Below are 17248 nucleotides of genomic sequence, written 5' to 3'. Positions count from 1 at the left end.
CTGCGGGGCCCCAGGCGCGGCGGCGCCCTGCAGCAGCAGCAGCACGGGCTGCGCGCCCACCATTTCATGCTTCTCTTGTGATTTTCACAGCGAATAGGTTCTCGCTAAGAACAGAAGCCCGGGCACCTCAGCCGAAGTCTGCGCTGAGTCAAGGACGGCGGGGGAAACGGGAGCTCCGCTGCCTGATGGGCGGCCCAGGCCGGCCGCGGGGAGCCCAGCTGCTGGGGCCGAGCCCCGGCTCTTGGCTTTAACGCTTGGGTGGGACGATGAGCGTCCACATCATCAGGCTGGAGCAAGTTTTTAATTTGTGAAGGATAGTTGCTTATCTTCCTCACTTGAAGAGAAACCTTTTGCTTTCTTGTCTTGCAAACTTCTAGTCTACAAAAATACTGAAATTGATGTTGTTTGCCCTTCCAGTACGCTGTGCTCAGTGCCTTTTCCTTTGGTTGAATCGCGAATTGATCCCATTTCAAAAGTGAAATGATGGTAGCGGGCTTTGTGTGTGTAGAGGCATTGACTTATATATATAGCCAGTACAACTGGTCTTACTGCAAACTCAGTGAGAAAAAATATCATGATAGCCATAGTCAACATTTTCTGTGCTTGTCCTCAGAATTTGCAGCAATACTTCCTGCTACTTATTCTTCTGTTGGAAGTAGCCTTTGGCCATGTTTTGAGACTAAAAAAATCATAATTGTGGTAGATACTCTGAATTGCAAATGCAGAGGTGTTTTATTCTGTCTTCTGGATCATTGTTAAAACCCATGTGGGTACTATTTAACAGGCCATTTAGTTCAATTTCTGAGGGTTTTTTTGCATTTATAACTGGGGTTTTGTACCTAATTCTGTAATTAATTTCCTGTGAACTTTCAGCCTACGTGTGATTATATTATGCGGATTAATTTAGCTTTTGCAAAAATAAACATTGTGTTTAAAGGTTTTTAAATATACAAAATAAGCCACAAACGGCTTCTTCAAAATTTGCATGCAGTCGTGTAATTCCTACTCGTTTTACTTGACTGTTTCATAGATAACAAACTTCTGCAATGAATTTGGCATTGATAAGTTATTGCTTTGAGTCCTTGAGAATTCAACCAGAAGAAAAAATCTGCAATTCACAGAGGCTGGCCACATTTTCTTTATTCTGTCTTGCAGCTGTCCTGGCCCAAAATGCTGCTGTCACTATCTCCAAAGACCAGTAAACTAATGATTACAAAACTGTACTTTGAGGAGGCTTTCTATAACCCTTTGTAGGGTGCCATTAAACTTGGAATTAATCTGGATTAAAATAGGTATTAGTTCCCATACTTAGCATTGATGGGAACTAGAATATCAATGTATGGTAATTTTGATTTTTTTTTGTGTAACTGTAGCAGCTTGTGAAATGCTGTGACATAGAGCAAATCCAGGGAATGGGAAAGGAATAATACGGCCCTTTGCTTCTAATTTGCTGCTAAACATTGCTTATCTTAATAACACAGAAGAAAACTTCACTGTCAGGTGGCTACCTGGTGGTTCAAGTGATGGGATTTGTGGACACCTCCCAAATTTCTAGTAGCCATATTCTTGCACAAAATCCAGATCACTGTAACCATTCCCTACTAATGACTCGTGTACTTTTTTCTGGAGGACACCTGAAAAACGGCAATTTTGTTGGCATTCTTATATGGGCCTTTCACAGTTTACAACATTCTTTTCAAATGATAGTTTGGGATAATTGCAAGTTTGCAATGGCTGTTCTGTACGTATCTTTCAGTGATAAAGCTACATAGTCTAAAAATAACTTCAAGGCCTCTCCTCCCTGCAGAACACAGACTGCAGAAGGTTTGTTGCTGCTATTGCAGTTTGAAGAATTTGGAAGATGGATAACTTCTTTCCAGTCCCCAGAATATGTTTCCGGTTTTGAACCATTTGCTTCAGTCTTGGTTTAAATTCCATTTTTCCCCCTGCTCTTGAATGCAGAATGAGTGTGTCTTCTGTGCCCCAACATCCCCTCTCAGTTTATGCATGAATCCGGCACTGGGAACCTGAGGCTGAAGGCAGCAGAAGGTATATTAAAACATGCAACTTATGCCTCTCATTGATGAACTCTGAGTTTCCCCTACGCTGGACTTTTGAAGTAGCATAACCTCTTTGGATCACAGAGATGGGATTTGCAGGAGTGAAAAATCTGACAAAAGATGAAATTAGATCCTTAATCCTGTAAACCAGGGACTGGAAACCTTTCATGTGTAAAATCAACCCCCTTTTTTTTTTTGCCTTTCTGAGCTAGAGGCCAAGCATGCTTTTGGGAGCCCCAATGAGCCATTGGAAGCTGCCTCCCAGGAGGGAAGATTTTGTGGAGCTGGTGGATGACACCTTCCTTTCCTCCAAGGCAAACAGCCAGGGGCTGGATGCTGTGGCCACTCATAATCTCTCCAGCTCTGCATCATCCTGCTGCCTTGCACTGCTCACAGCAGCATTAAACGGCCATGAGTGCTATCTAAGAAAAGTCCCTCCTACCCTACAGTGTTTCAGGTACCAAATGTCTTGGTAGGTTAGACAGCACTTTGGTTATGAGGACAGAAATCCACCTACCTTAACTATTTATCACTATTGCTAGAAAAGCTCTTAGAACAGGATACTCTGAGAGATCTGATTGAGGAGAAGCTCTTAATGCACCAAAGTCTTATGTAAAGCCAAAAAGCTTGCTCATGAGGTTCCTCAGCCATGGCTTGCCTATTAAGAGCTTGCATTGCCATTAACTGAAGAAGGGACAAGGATAATCAGCTTTGAAGAGGGAGGTATTTACCTGGTTCTTAGCCTAATTGGGATGGAGACTGTGTGGTTGAAAACCATCAGCCTGTAAGCCAGATTGTCTGTCAAAGGACACTCAGGAAAATGATCACAGCCAAAGTGAAGCTTGGATGTGACAATGCATTGGAGTATCTCAACTCTTGTGTGGAAACCCTTATTCAGAATTAAAGCACCTAATTCCAGTTGGCTTGCTTCATTCTAAAAGCAAAAATAATAGAGTTATCTACTTCCAATCTAAAGAATTTTATTTAATTTTCCTGTGGTTTACAATGTGGACAAGCACAAGTTGGTTTTGGTAGCACAAAGAACAAGCTCATAGCCTAAGCTGCTGTCTTCCCTCATGCTTTGGAAACTGAAGTAAATTACTGTTCAACTAATGGAAACCTGAAAGCACACAAATGGCAAAACCCACTTTTTATTTACCTGATTCTATGGAGATGCATTTAATCAGAAATATACCATAGTGTTTCACAGTCTGAGAATGTAAGCAGCACATTAACACCATCAAATTTAATGGTGATGTCAATCAAGACAAGTAGCCCTTGTCCCTCTCTTGGCACATTCCTGCATACAATTGCCTCTCAATTACCACCAGCCACTTAATCAAGGACACATGTTTATGCAGAAAGCCTGTGGCTGAGGGCTGTTTTTTTCTTTCTGTTGCTTTGTGACTGCACTGCCTCACAGCCAGTTCTGTTAATGAATGGCACTTGACATGAATAACACAAGGCTCTCTGCCCTTTGCCTTGGTGGCTGAAAGAAAAGTAGAATCTGGAAAAAAGGGGAGGCCAAAGAGGGATGGGAAACAGAAAGAAAAGTAGAGGCAGAGAACAGGTGGGAAGATGAATAGGAAAGCAGAGGCTGAAAAGGTGAGGAAGGCCAGAAGAAAACAGGATGCCAAAAAAGGGTAGGAGGCCTCAAAATGGTGTGAGGCAAAAAGGGATGTAGAAGCTGAGAGTAAGTCAGGGATGAAAAGGGGTGGGAGGCCAAAAAGGAGTCAGCAGCTCTTGGCGCTGGGACTCTGAGCGCACAACATACACCAGCCTCACAAACGTCTCGATGAGGCTGCTTAGCACCTGGAAGCTGCTCGTGATGGTGGAGAGCATGTGGGTAGGACTCTTGTCAACAGCTGCCACACGGCAGCAGGATGCCCGAAACTCCTTGAACTTGAGGGCAAGCTCTTGCTTGTGCTCAGCCAGCTGGGAGATGTAGGGTTTGCAGTCCTGGACATCAGGGCTCACCACACACTGCCTCAGGATAGTCAGGAGCTCATTGGTGTCCAGCTGCACTTGCAGAAACCCATTGGGAAAGCTGTAGGCATGGCCTCGAAGGGTGTTGATCTTTGCCAAGCTCCCCTCAAAACTGGAGATTCTTAAATCTACTTCCTGGGCCTGACTGTCACTGGGACTGCTGCAGGCTGCTGCACTGGGCGCTGTAGTGCGGCCCCGCCTCCGCCTCACCATGTCTCCTGGTTGCTGAACTTCTTCTTGACCACCTTGCCCAGCTCCAGGCCGAGGCGGTCGGCGATCTTCTGGGACAGGTCCTGGTGCGAGCTCCCGCTGAAGATCTTGATGTTGGGCATGACGGCGGCTGCGGTGCTCTCCGCCTCCACGCGCCGCGAGTGCGGGCCACGCCGACGCGCGCCTACTCCGCCATCTTACCCCTTCCTTCCCATTGGCTCCGAGGCGGCCGGGAGGCGGGGCTCCGCCCGCCCCCGCAATGGCGCCAAGGGGCGGTGGGCGTGGCTCAGGCTGGCGTGGCACCACGACGCCCCCTGGTGGCGGGGAGGGAGGGAGGCGTGGGCGGCTGCTCGCGAGCCTCTCCAGGGGGTGGGGCGCAGGGCAGAAGCGGCCTGCGATTGGTCGGCGCCTGCCCGCCTGGCCTGCGATTGGTCAGGGCGGCTGCCGAGGCCAGAAGAAAAGCAGGGGCCGAAAAAGCGCGGGAGGCTGGTGAGGGTTGGGAGGCTGAAGGGAAAGTAGGGCCGAGAGAAATTTAAGGCGTGAGAGGCCGAGAAGGGGTGGGAGGCCGAAAAGGGCTGCATCTCCGGTGTTAGGGCCTTCTGGATTTCGCTCCCTTCCCCTGACTCACTGAACGCTTCAGAGACCTGAGGCTTTTCTGTGTGGGAGCAGAAAAAGCAGCCATCACTGGGGAGCAGTTCTGCTGGCTGCTCGCTTTCTGCCCGCTTCTCTGCCTCTATCATTTGCTTTGCAGGGATTATTTTTAGATAAACCCTACCTCTGCTACTCAAAGCTATTCAGATGCAATAAGAAACGTCTGGGTTTGAATTTCTACTGACTCTACAAGAACCCTCTATTATTTCCTTTGTAGATATGATCGCTTTATTACAGGTATCCCACTGGGTCCAACGGGGGTTGTATTTTGGAATGAAGCTCACACATAGCACTGTAAATGCTACCAGAGTTACACAGGACCTCAGTGAACCAAAGCACATCCACCAGGAAAAAGTACACCATTTGTCAGGAAAAGGAGAGAACTTTGGGAAATAAATGGTATTTTCAAGTCTCCACTAGAAACAATACGGACTTAGGGATGAAAAACTCTTTAAAGAATACTGACCAGTTCCATTGTGTTCCTGATCTTTCTACTCAGCATTTTTACTGTGCCTTTCTAAGGAGCCCAGCTGAAAGTATGAGGATAGAGTCCTGTTGCTCTAGCAAGAGGTTAATATTCATTAGATTCAGGAGGATTTCCAAGGTGCTTTTCAAAAGTGGGATTCAGTGGGGCGTTATAAAGTGTCCTGGACCATGTGTGTAGACCCGCTGCACACCCCAGCCCTTGGCATGTGCAACAAACCTCAGCGCGGCAGCACTGGGATTTCTGCCACTTTGAACCCAGTGTGTTTGCTTTTTAATAACTTTATAGTCCAGCTGCAGAAAACACCCTCCCTGTTCACTCTCTATTTGGGGGGCAGGTGCCAGCAAGGGGCACTGTCTCAGCTGGGCTGGAAGGTTGTGCAGTGGCTGCAGTGGGATGAGGCTTGAGCAGGTTCCTCATCTGCTCATGCCCTGACATGGAATTACATAGACTGACACAAAAACCTTTGGAAAAGTTTCCCATCATGTGTACAGACTGTTTTCATATGTACTAAATAAGGTTGGGTGATGTAAATAAGCTGAGATACCTGTCTTCCCTGGCACACTTCTCCTGTGTCCAATTAAAGCCCTGGGTGTCCCAGCCAGCTCCACTGTGTCTGCCTAGGCGAGGAATGTGTTAGGTTGTTTTACACAGGAATCCAGACACTGTGCTTTAAATGAGGATAAAATTTAGACATTACTCATTTCTATTTGACTGTCAGCTCCCTTGGGCATGATGAAAGCAGCAGAGGGTCCCAGCTATTCAGCTCGCCCTGCTGTTGTATCTGGGGCTGCTGCAATTCCTGTGTAGTGTTGCCAGGACCTTGGAGAGGATGGAAATCCTGACAGGAGAATGTGGCCACTACGCCACAGGGATTAGAGTTCAAAGTGCTTTAAACCATGGTGCCCAGTTGTTGTCTCCAGTTGACAATGACCAGCAAAGTCCATAGAGACACAAACCTATCTTGGGACTACTGCTTGAGGTCTGCTAAATTTTCCAGCTCCTGCTTTCGACAATTTAACCCCTGAAAGCCAGGTCTTCTATTTTTCTTATGTGTATTAGAAGGACCAGCGATGGCCCAATTTCTGTTCCTTTTCTATCCATTGTTACTGATAGAGCCCTGGTGAAGGTTGCTTGGGAGCGGACATAATTTAGAGAAGATTAATGGAGGGAGCAGGCTGCAGCAGTGCAATGACATCAGATGGTCACGAATGCATGTTGCAGGTGAGCAATGCTCATGGGGGCCGTGAAGGCCCTGGAGGAAATCTGTGCCAGCTGTAATGCTACAGCAAAAAACTCCGGGTGAAGGCAGTATGAGAAGGGTAGTTACTGCTGGCACTGCTCTCAGAGTGTGCTAAAGGGCAGGCGAACACAATCTGCCACGCTCAGGCAGATTGCTCTGGTGGGAGGGGATGGGGAAAAATTGGTTTATCTTTATGCACACACACCTGCAAAACAATATTGTCCTTTTCCAAGAACCGTATACTGTGCTTTAACTTGCTGGGGGACAGTGGGGGACATCTGAAAAGATGCTGATTCTACCTGAGAACAAGGCAGTCTGGAGGTAGATAAACTAGATGGACAGTGAAATGGGAACTAGATTTTGAAAAAAAAAAAACTTTTAGTTCTCTGTGCTGTGTAACTGAGATGCAGTTTTTTGTAAAATCTGTGATTCAAAAACATTAACTAGAACATTTTACCTGGATCATTTCCTTTAAGAGTATTTACAAGCGCCCAACAGAGTGAGGCCGCAGGGACAGCACCTAAAAGATGAGTGCATCAATAATAAAGGCAGGGCTTCATCATCCTTCTCAGGTATGTACCAGTATAGCTTCTCCCCTCACACAGGGACATTTGACTCATCCTGGAGCACCTATCAACACCGCTGTACAAATAATAACAGTGTGCTGTGAAGACATAATTCCTTTCTGATGGGGTGCTGATTGCCCACTAGATGGTACTAAGCATCGACTCTGAAATTGCTGATTAAACTGCCTGCTGTCAATAATATTTTTGGGCTCTGGGGATTGTTAGAAAACCTCTTGGCTTTTCCATTTTTTTGATCCATACCCAGCTTTATAAATAGGTGGGGTTTGTCCCATTCAGTGTCATCATTAGTTAGTTCAGCATGGGAAGTGGTGTGATGCAGACTAAAATAACGAGCCTGGAGGCACAGAGAACGTGTGTGAGTCTCAGCTGCTGCTGCCTTTGCTTTAGACAACACATTCAACCCCCGTACAGGGAATGACCCAGTTCCTAAGTTTTTTTGTGTTGGATCTTTATCAGAGTTGGCTTTTAGAGTTCGTGGAGGCTTTGGGGCACACAGAGGGCACACATCAGTGCCTTCCTCCCTGATAAATAGAGAGCAGTTCATTGTGCCAGGCAAAACATGTCCCCAGAGGGAACAGGATATTGGAAACGTCATCTGTAGCTAGGAAACTGTTTGTCTTGCTCAGATTTCTCCCCTAGTTAGGCATTACGCTTTTGCTGGGCTTTCCCCTGCAGACACACCTGAGCAGTCACACAGGGCCACAGAACCATCAGGCTACTGACGGCAGGTCGCACGCCGTCACCTCTTCCCGGGTAGAAGAGCAAATGCCAGGCAGAGGCTGCAACTTCGCTGAAAACACGCACTGGAGCTGGTCAGTGGGTGCTCAGCTTGGCTCAACTGAAAGGGATCAGGCAGGAGTTTGCTAACAGAGGGGGGTTAAAGCATGTCCTGACTCCCCCCTGCTCTAGGGGCAGGAGGGTGTCCTGTGGGTACCAGGAGGACCACACTTTCCCCAGCACGGCCGCAGTGCTGAGTGCCAGCAGTGAAGGGCTGAGTGCCGCTGAGGCGTTTGCCTCCTGGAGGGGAATTAAGCCAAAACACCCATTAACACCACGAAACCGTGCCAAGTCAACAGTTCATTTCAAACCTGTGTTTTTGCTGCGTCATGGCTTCCTTCATAGGCTGGTACTTAACTGCTGTGGAGTCCAGCGATGTTGTGGAGTCCTTAAGCTGTGCCCTTCCAGTACAGAGATACGTGCATTTCTATGGCAACAAAAATAGGGGGTTTTGCTTACGAACAGTGTTTTGTACAGCTAAGAATAGCCACATTTCCACAAAGTTCTTAAAAAAAGACACAAATGCTAGTTTGGATATTAAGATTAATATATTTAATCTTTCTTGTTTGTAAAACAAGACATAAATTTGTGTATATATATAATTCATATATTTTTTATTTATATATAATATATACAGACAATAAAAAAATTTTCCTCTGTATTAGACTGAGAGATTTATGGAGGAATGATATAGGCATAATGGGTAGCTCGAAGAAACTCAGAGTTTCGTAATAGGTAATTAATGGGGAAAAGTAAAACACGGCTCCCTGTTGGCCTTCAGCACTGTAACAGGCTTTACCCACCACGGACTGAAATCCGAATTGGCTCTTCCACTGTATATTTGCTACATGGTTCTTGAAAGCAGGAGGTTGTCCCCACAGCAGGATCCTCTCTGCCTTGCTGACAGCAATGGCCAAAGTCCAGGACAGCCACGGGCCAGGGGAGGTTATTGCACTCAGTAGAGGATGCGCATGTTAAAAGCACATTGTGCATTTCCATAACTCCTATGGAAGAACAAGAGATTTTGAATGTGCGTATTGATAAAAAGTAATAGACATGGGAAGCTATTGATCGTACGGAGATCCCTGATCATCCCCAAGCACTGGGGCAAGCTGGCTGGGTTTAACAACCGGTCTCACTCCTGGCACTGTGAGGCCGATGCCACGATCTCCCTTTCCAGCTGGACGTGGGTGCAATGGGGAGAGGCACAGGGACCCTGGCAGGACCCGCTCTCCCTGTGCATGCATGAAGTGCAGTGGGTGGCAGGGTAAGGGCAATGCAATGTGTAATCTTACATTTTTCTCCTTGCTCTGTTTTGGAGGGTGGGCGACTGCAGTGAAGCACCGATTAAGGCGGTCTGATTGATTAGGTCTAGAAGTTAGACTGGGAGGAGGAGGGGAACCTCGGGGTGCAAAGGGAAGCAATTAGGAATCATTTTACCATTCACGTGGAAGTGAAAAAAAAAAAAACAATCCAAAACTCCCAACTCCAAATAAATAACCATCACACAGTACTAAATAATGCTTCTTAGGGCAGTCAGTCCAGTGGAGACAGGAAAAGGACCCCAATGCCCTGGCAAGGAGAGCAGCTCCTTTGGCCGATGGCAGTAGCACTGTCTGGCTTGGGGGCAAGCCATGGCTCACAGACAAAGCTGATCTGGGGTTCCTCTCTAATGGCCATGGTGAAAGGAAATAGGAGAGGGTTTGGGCTGAGCCCTGGAGGCATGGACCTGACCTCTAGAGAATGGTGTGAAAGAGGTCTCCTCTCAGCTGCTAGCCCAGCTTCTATCTTGCAATGGTCAAAGACCAATCTGGGCTCCTTGCAGGCTCTCTAGCATGGACACAGCCATCCAGCAGAGGAAGGGAACCACAGAATCATAGAATCAAAGAATCATTTAGGTTGGAAAAGATCCTTGAGATCATAGAGTCCAACCGTTAACCTAACACTGCCAAGTCCACCACTAAACCATGTCCTTAAGTGCCACGTCTACACATCTTTTAAATACCTCCAGGGATGGTGACTCAACAACTTCCCTGGGAAGCCTGTTCCAATGCTTGATAACCCTTTTGGTGTAGAAATTTTTCCTGATATCCAATCTAAAACTCCCCTGACGCAACTTGAGGCCATTTCCTCTTATTCTATCACTTGTTACTTAGGAGAAGAGACTGACACCCACCTCACTACAACCTCCTTTCAGGTAGTTGTAGGGAGCAACAAGGTCTCCCCTCAGCCTCCTTTTCTCCAGGCTAAACAACCCCTGTTCTCTCAGTTTCACCTCATAAGACTTGTGCTCTAGACCCTTCACCAGCTTCATTGCCCTTCTCTGGACATGCTCCAGCACCTCAATGTCTTTCTTGTAGTGAGGGGCCCAAAACTGGACACAGTATTCCAGGTTCGGCCTCACCAGTGCCGAGTACAGGGGGACAATCACCTCCCTGCTCCTGCTGGCCACACTATTCCTGATACAAGCCAGGATGCTGTTGGCCTTCTTGGCCACCTGGGCACACTGCTGGCTCATGTTCAGCCAGCTGTTGACCAACACCCCCAGGGCCTTTTCGGCCAGGCAGCTTTCCAGCCACTCTTGTCTAAGCCTGCAGCGTTGCATGGGGTTGTTGTGACCCAAGTACAGGACCCGGCACTTGGCCTTGTTAAACCTCATACAGTTGGCCTCAGCCCATCGGTCCAGCCTGTCCAGATCCCTCTGCAGGGCCTTCCCACCCTCAGGCAGATCAACACCCCACCCAACTTGGTGTCATCTGCAAACTTACTGAGGGTGCACTCGATCCCCTCGCCCAGATCATTGATGAAGATATTAAACAGAACTGGCCCAGTACTTAGCCCTGGGGAACACTGCTTGTGACTGGCTGCCAACTGGATTTAACTCCTTTCACCACAACTCTCTGGGCCCAGCCATCCATCCAGTTTTTTACCCAGCGAAGAGTACGCCTGTCCAAGCCATGAGCAGTTTCTCCAGGAGAATGCTGTGGGAAACAGTGTCAAAGGCTTTACTAAAGTCCAGGTAAACACCATCCACAGCCTTTCCCTCATCCACTAAGCTGGTCACCATGTCATAGAAGGAGATCAGGTCAGTCAAGCAGGCCCTGCCTTTCATAAACCCATGCTGACTGGGCCTGATCACCTGGTTGTCCTGTACATGCTGTGTGATGGCATTCAAAATGATCTGCTCCATAACCTTCCCTGGCACTAAGGCCAGACTGACAGGCCTGTAGTTCCCTGGATCCTCCCTACTCGCACGCATTAAGCCCTTGCCTTTTGCACAGGCAGTACCTGTGCTCAGGCCTAGGGCGTTGGTGACTAAGCTGTGAGAGCAGAGCCTGCCAGTGACCTAGCTCTGCCCCAGGCTTATGGCATAGCAGCAGGGACTTGCACCCCAGAGATCCCTTCTGCTGCCAATTGTGTTGCATTTGTGGACCAGGAAGGCCCTGGAGGCAGAAGAGCTGTTCAAGTGGCATGACACTGGTTTGCCTCCAAGCTGCCCAAGTGAAGCCAGGAGATCTCAGCTCAGTTCCTGCTAAATCACTGGCCCACCACACACTGTGACAAAGGTCTTTGCGCAAGTGAGGCCCAGAACCTCATGAAACCAAACTAGCATGGAGACGGGGTGACTGTGCCCCCCCAAGTACCATCACTGACAAGCCAGCATGGGAGAGCAAGCAGAGCAGCTGCTTGAGAGCCCTGATGAGCTGGTTGCACAGCTTGCGACAGGGCATGAATTTACCCTTCAAAAACAACACCAACACAATCATCCATTCTGCAGAGATAAAAGAGCATCTTGGCTACCGCAAACCCCAGTAGATGTGGGCCTATAGACACGCATCCTCACCAGACCTATGCAATTTGAGAACCACTAGCACATGGCCCGGCACACACTGGCTTGTTGTTTTTCGTTGCTGGCTTACTTATTGATCAACGTCTTTAGGGAGCGTGTGAGCGTGCTCATGACAGTGGCAACCGTGGCTGACTGGCGGGTGAGCTGCTCCACCGTCTGCTGGTGGCTCAGCGTTCTGGCTGTGGACTCCTCTGCAGCCTTCAGGAGGAAAGTGTAGTTTCTCACCACTTCCTCCACCTTCGTCAGCAGCTCTTGGCGCTGGGACTCTGAGCGCACAACATACACCAGCCTCACAAACGTCTCGATGAGGCTGCTTAGCACCTGGAAGCTGCTCGTGATGGCGGAGAGCATGTGGGTAGGACTCTTGTCAACAGCTGCCACACGGCGACAGGATGCCCGAAACTCCTTGAACTTGAGAGCAAGCTCTTGCTTGTACTCAGCCAGCTGGGAGATGTAGGGTTTGCAGTCCTGGACATCAGGGCTCACCACACACTGCCTCAGGATAGTCAGGAGCTCATTGGTGTCCAGCTGCACTTGCAGAAACCCATTGGGAAAGCTGTAGGCATGGCCTCGAAGGGTGTTGATCTTTGCCAAGCTCCCCTCAAAACTGGAGATTCTTAAATCTATTTCCTGGGTCTGACTCTCATTGGGACTGCTGCAGGCTGTTGCATCTAGGACCTGAAGAGTCTTGCTCATGACTGGGACCATCTGATTGTTCAGCTTCATTCCCGGGAGTATCTGCATGGGGATGGAATAGGACAGCTCATCCTTCTCGCTCCCATCGTCTGCCACATCGCATTTCCTGTAGTAGAAGCAGTACCGGATGGAGCAACACTTCTCATCCTCCATGTCTTCATCCTGCAGCTCAGCAGGACTTGGGTACATCTCCTCCTGGACAGAGAACACTGCTGAACCCTTTTGGTTTTTTTTCTCCTGTGTTATCTGGACATAGGAGGGGTCAGCCACTCCAGAGGCTTCCTGGATTTTGCTCTTCAGAACAGGGCAAAGGATGCTGGGCTCAGGCTCTTTCTGGGGGCCTTTCTGCTTGGTTGTATAGATGTTCTGGTAGATGTCAGAGGACAGGGATATCCTATCCGTCTTATCTATTTCACTGACACTGTAGCGACGCAAGAGCTTCCTGTAGTGTGGAGCACCCATACACTCCCCCCGGGAAGTGCATGTTGTCAAACAGGATATGCTGTTCTCTGGATCTGAGCGGTAGTCTCTGGACTCTAAACTTGTGGATCGTATCCGCTTGCCTTTGGAAGGGCTGCTCACACTTGTCAACCTAATGGCTTCTGCCTGCTTCTGGTCATTGGTAACTTTATCCCTCCCTTGCCTCTCCAGTTCTGGCATCACCAAGTGGTTAGGGGGCCTCACCCCCCTGCAAATCCGCTTGCAGTCGCAGCTGCGCCTTTGCTCCCTGGACATCCCTGGGACTTTTTGCACAGGACTGCTCCTTAGCTGGCAGCTGCAGCGCCCAGGGGCAGGAGGGTGCAGATACTCCTGTGGTGGGAGGTCACCTTTGCTCTTTGGCTTGAGCAGCTCTTCAAGGAATTCCAGCTCATACTGCTTCACCTTCTGCAGCTGGGCCTGCCGCTCATCTGTCTCCTTCTTCATCCGGGTTGGAAATGTTGCGGAGAACAGGTTCCTCAACCTGAAGGGAGCTTTCGGAGCTTTGGGTTTAGCTGGGACATCAGCATCTTGTTCGGTCACCTCCAGGACTTTTTCTACTTTTTTGGAAGGCACAGTACTGATCTGCAGGCTCTCGGATCTGGGCACCAGATGGACTGGTCTTTTGGGTTCCTCACTGGTGCTCCTAAAAGTGCTACCAGGTGATGGAGAGTGTAGATTGCTACTCTCAGCTTTTAAGCTTTTGACTGAACTTTCCTGTTGCATTTTCTGCCCTTGGTTTGAAGGAGCTGTGTGTTTCTGAAAGATGAGGCTCGTGGCTTCCCCACCTGCCTTCTGACCTGGCTCTCCACTTGCAGCTTTTCCTGGAGCATCTCTACTCACTTTTTGCTGGTAGCTTTTACAGGCAAAAGTCTTACTGGGCATCATTTCCTCACCTGCTGAGGTGAGGTGGAAAGCTTCAGCCTTACTGCCATGAGCTTCTTTAGGACTTGGAGAAACTTCACAGTGCTGCTGCGGAGAGAGTTGCTGCTGTTGCTGACAGTTGCATAATGTCTCTGCAGTTTGAGGACCTCCTTTAAGTTTCAAAGGCTTGCTGCTGGCCGATGCACAGCTGCTGGTACCATTCATGTTCTTGTCTTCTTTTGAGGCTGCTACCACTTGGGGAGCTGAGCCTTTTGCATTTGCCACTTGCTGCAGAGCAGCTGAAATGATGGCTGGAGTTACACCACTTTTTTGATCCAGGAGGAGCTTGGAGCTCAGCTGGACCTCTTTGGGCATCTTCTCTTGTAGATCCTGTGCTTGCTCCCTGCTTGGGGCTGCTGTGGCATGCAGAGATACCTCAAAGGCAGCTTTTGTGTGGCCTGTACCTTTGCATTCAGAGCCTGGCCCAGGAGCCCCCCTGTTCTGCTCGTTAAGCTGGGGGTTCAGCACCGTCTGGACAGCCAAGGTGTAGCTCTGCTCAGCATGCTGCTGCTCCTGTTTGCTCTTGCAGTTGGTAAGGTTGGGGCTTTGGTGAGAGAAAGCTGGCTTCAATGAAGGGCTTGGCTCCTCGCGGCTGAGGGGGTAGGGTGAGGTGAGAACAGCCTGGGCAGCACAGCTCTGGATCCGGAAAGGCAAGTCCTTTCTGGCCAGGAGGTTTTCTTTGTTGATGTGTTGAGCGAGGAAGTAGGCTGCGTTCTGATGCTGCTTCATAGCAGAGACCATCTCTGAGACATCAGTTAGCTCTGAAGAGTTGGTTTCATGGCCAGAATCCAAGGATGACTCAGGAGTGATGGCAGCCAGGACAATAAGACCTGAGGAGGGACACAAAGAAAACCCCACGACAACACTCACACCACACTGCTACGTGGAGGAGACGGGAACTCCATGTAGCAGGAGGGTCTCAGGAATGCAGGACACAGCATGCCATCAGAGAAACTTTAGTGACTTCCCTCAACTAAGAGTTAATGCTTTTAAGAGAGGTCACTTGTCAGCACTGAGCTGGCTTGCTAGCTCAATTCATCAAGAGCTCTTGGCCCAGGAAAAGGTCCTGGGAAGCTTTCCAGTGCTAGCGATAGCAGAGCAACAGGAACTTGTCTGGAGCAAGAAGGAAAATCGGGCAACAGCTACTATGCCATAGTGAGTAGCGCGACCAAGGTGGGGAGAGGGACAAAGAACTGTGCTGCCAGCAGGCTGGTCCCAGAGACACCCATCTGACAGCAGGCTTTCCCTGTGAAGGGATCACACACTGCAAAACCTGGGTGGGAACCTGCGAAGACCGAGGGCCGAAGGTACCAGCTGAGTGGGGTCACAGCAGGGAGGAATTCATGCTCACAGTACTGGTTTGTTAGTGCCTCACCCCAGCATCGTGGCACATGGACCGTGGCAGATATGGGATAACCAAGAGACTCCTTCAGCCATTCTCAGGGAGAGCAGTCCCACCTCAGCTTCTTAGAAATCTTCTGAGCAGCAGCTTGGCTGCTCCTGCTAGAGCCTGTTGCCACAACTTAGATTTTACTAGAAGCTGCTCCACAATCACATATAGGATGGGAGAAGGAGACTAAAGGGAAGGATGTACCATAGGAAAGAAAGGCTATAGGGAAAAAAGAAAGTCACAGCCGCTGAAATACCTGCTGTCTGCTGTGGTGGGGGATGCGGACAATCCTCTGAAGCAGCCAGGGCTTCCAGCGCCTGCAGGGTGGACACCAGGGCATCGTCCAGCTCTTGGGCATGGTCTCGGACCGTCCGCGGTTGCACATTGTCTATCAGTGTTACAGGGATCTCATCATAGAGGATACCACAGAGGTGGCGGCCCTGCTCCTGGCTCTGGGCAGCTGCCCGGCGCTTGGGGTCATCCTCATCCGAGCTGTTGTCTCGGAAGCCTGGAGGGGGGGCAGTGATGGCAGGGAGCAGGGACGTCGTCTCGTCTTCTTCCTCATCACTCCCGGGAGGGGGAAGCGACATCAAGTCCACCATATTGTCCCGGGTGCTGCTGGCCTTGCCCCCCTTGCATGAGGCCAGCCGGCTCTTGATTTTGGCTTGGCAGGACTCGCAGTAGAAGTGCGAGGCGTCGCTCCGCAGGTGGGTGTCTATGGTGTGTGCCCTGGCCCTGCTCATGTGCCTGTCTTGGTCAAGGCCATCTGGGTCATACTTGTTAGCTGCTCCGTTGTAGCCTTGGCCAGAGCTTTTGGAAGTGGGGTCAGATTTGGTCCTGGGACGAGTTTCCTCAAAAAATATCAGGTTTTCATTGATATCCGTCCTGTTCTCTCTTTCCTTCCTCTGCTCTCGCATGTGCAGGTAGCAAAAGCTGATGAGCTCTGAGTCCGAAGCCCTGGCAGCTGGAGCCCTGGCTGCTCCAGCACTGGTGGCAGAGCCACCCACCAACCCGCTCTCTTTCTTTCCCGTGTGCCCTGCCACGGCAGGCCGGTGGAGGTTGTGTGCGTTGATATAATCTAAACCAAAACCACAACAGGCACATTAGCAGCAGCACCCAGGAGAAGGGAAAACAGCATGGGTAAGCTCTTGCTCACGCTGGAGAAGCATCCATGTGCTCTCTGCCCTCCAGCCCTTAGTGTGCTGGACTGCAGTGGGACACGCGTGTTCCCTGCGGCACAGCCAGGCCACCTGCCTGGTCTTTTGAATAACCATCTTCTGCAACCTGCTGGGCCTATCTGCCAGTAATGAGTGCAGGAAGAAATGTCCTGCACATGCAGATCATGGAATCATAGAATCATAGAATAGTTTGGGTTGGAAGGTACCTTTAAAGGTCATCTACTCCAATCCCCCTGCAATGAGCAGGGACATCTTCAACTAGATCAGGTTGATCAGAGCCCCATCCAACCTGACCTTCAATGTTTCTAGGGATGGGGCCTCCACTACCTCTCTGGACAACCTGTTCCAGTGCCTCACCACCCTCATTGTAAAAAATTTCTTCCTTATATCCAGTCTAAATCTACTCTCCTTTAGTTTAAATCCATTACCCCTTGTCCTATCACTACAGGCCCTACTAAAAAGTCTCTCCCCATCTTTCTTAAAACCCGCATTAGGTATTGAAAAGCCACAATAAGGTGTCCCTGGAGCCTTCTCTTCTCCAGAGAAACCCCCAACTCTCTCAGCTTGTACTCCTAGGAGAGGTGCTCCAGCCCTCGGATCATTTTTGTGGCTGTCCTCTGGACCCGCTCCAACAGGTCCATGTCCTTCTTGTGCTGAGGGCTCCAGAGCTGGACGCAGTGCTCCAGGTGGGGTCTCACCAGAGCAGAGTAGAGGGGCAGAATCACCTCCCTCGAC

The 17248-nt window shown here is 49.5% G+C and overlaps 1 protein-coding gene across 1 annotated transcript in view; it reads right to left on the bottom strand.

Annotated features, from left to right (window-relative positions):
• Nucleotides 1–11914: 11914 nt before the first annotated feature.
• The window catches only part of FRMPD3 (FERM and PDZ domain containing 3), a 31405-nt gene continuing 26071 nt past the window's right edge, over nucleotides 11915–17248 (bottom strand). Inside the window, exons 13-14 of the mRNA XM_009481096.2 lie at nucleotides 15592–16413; nucleotides 11915–14775 (exon numbers count right to left, since the gene is read on the bottom strand). Of these exons, the coding sequence (XP_009479371.2) occupies nucleotides 11915–14775; nucleotides 15592–16413 (3683 nt within the window). The remainder of the gene's footprint in view (nucleotides 14776–15591; nucleotides 16414–17248) is intronic.

This window comes from Pelecanus crispus, chromosome 13 (genome assembly GCF_030463565.1).
Source record: "Pelecanus crispus isolate bPelCri1 chromosome 13, bPelCri1.pri, whole genome shotgun sequence".
Taxonomy (NCBI): Eukaryota; Metazoa; Chordata; class Aves; order Pelecaniformes; family Pelecanidae; genus Pelecanus; species Pelecanus crispus.
The sequence above is the reverse complement of the archived record's forward strand: the minus strand, read 5'-3'. Positions and strand labels throughout refer to the sequence as shown.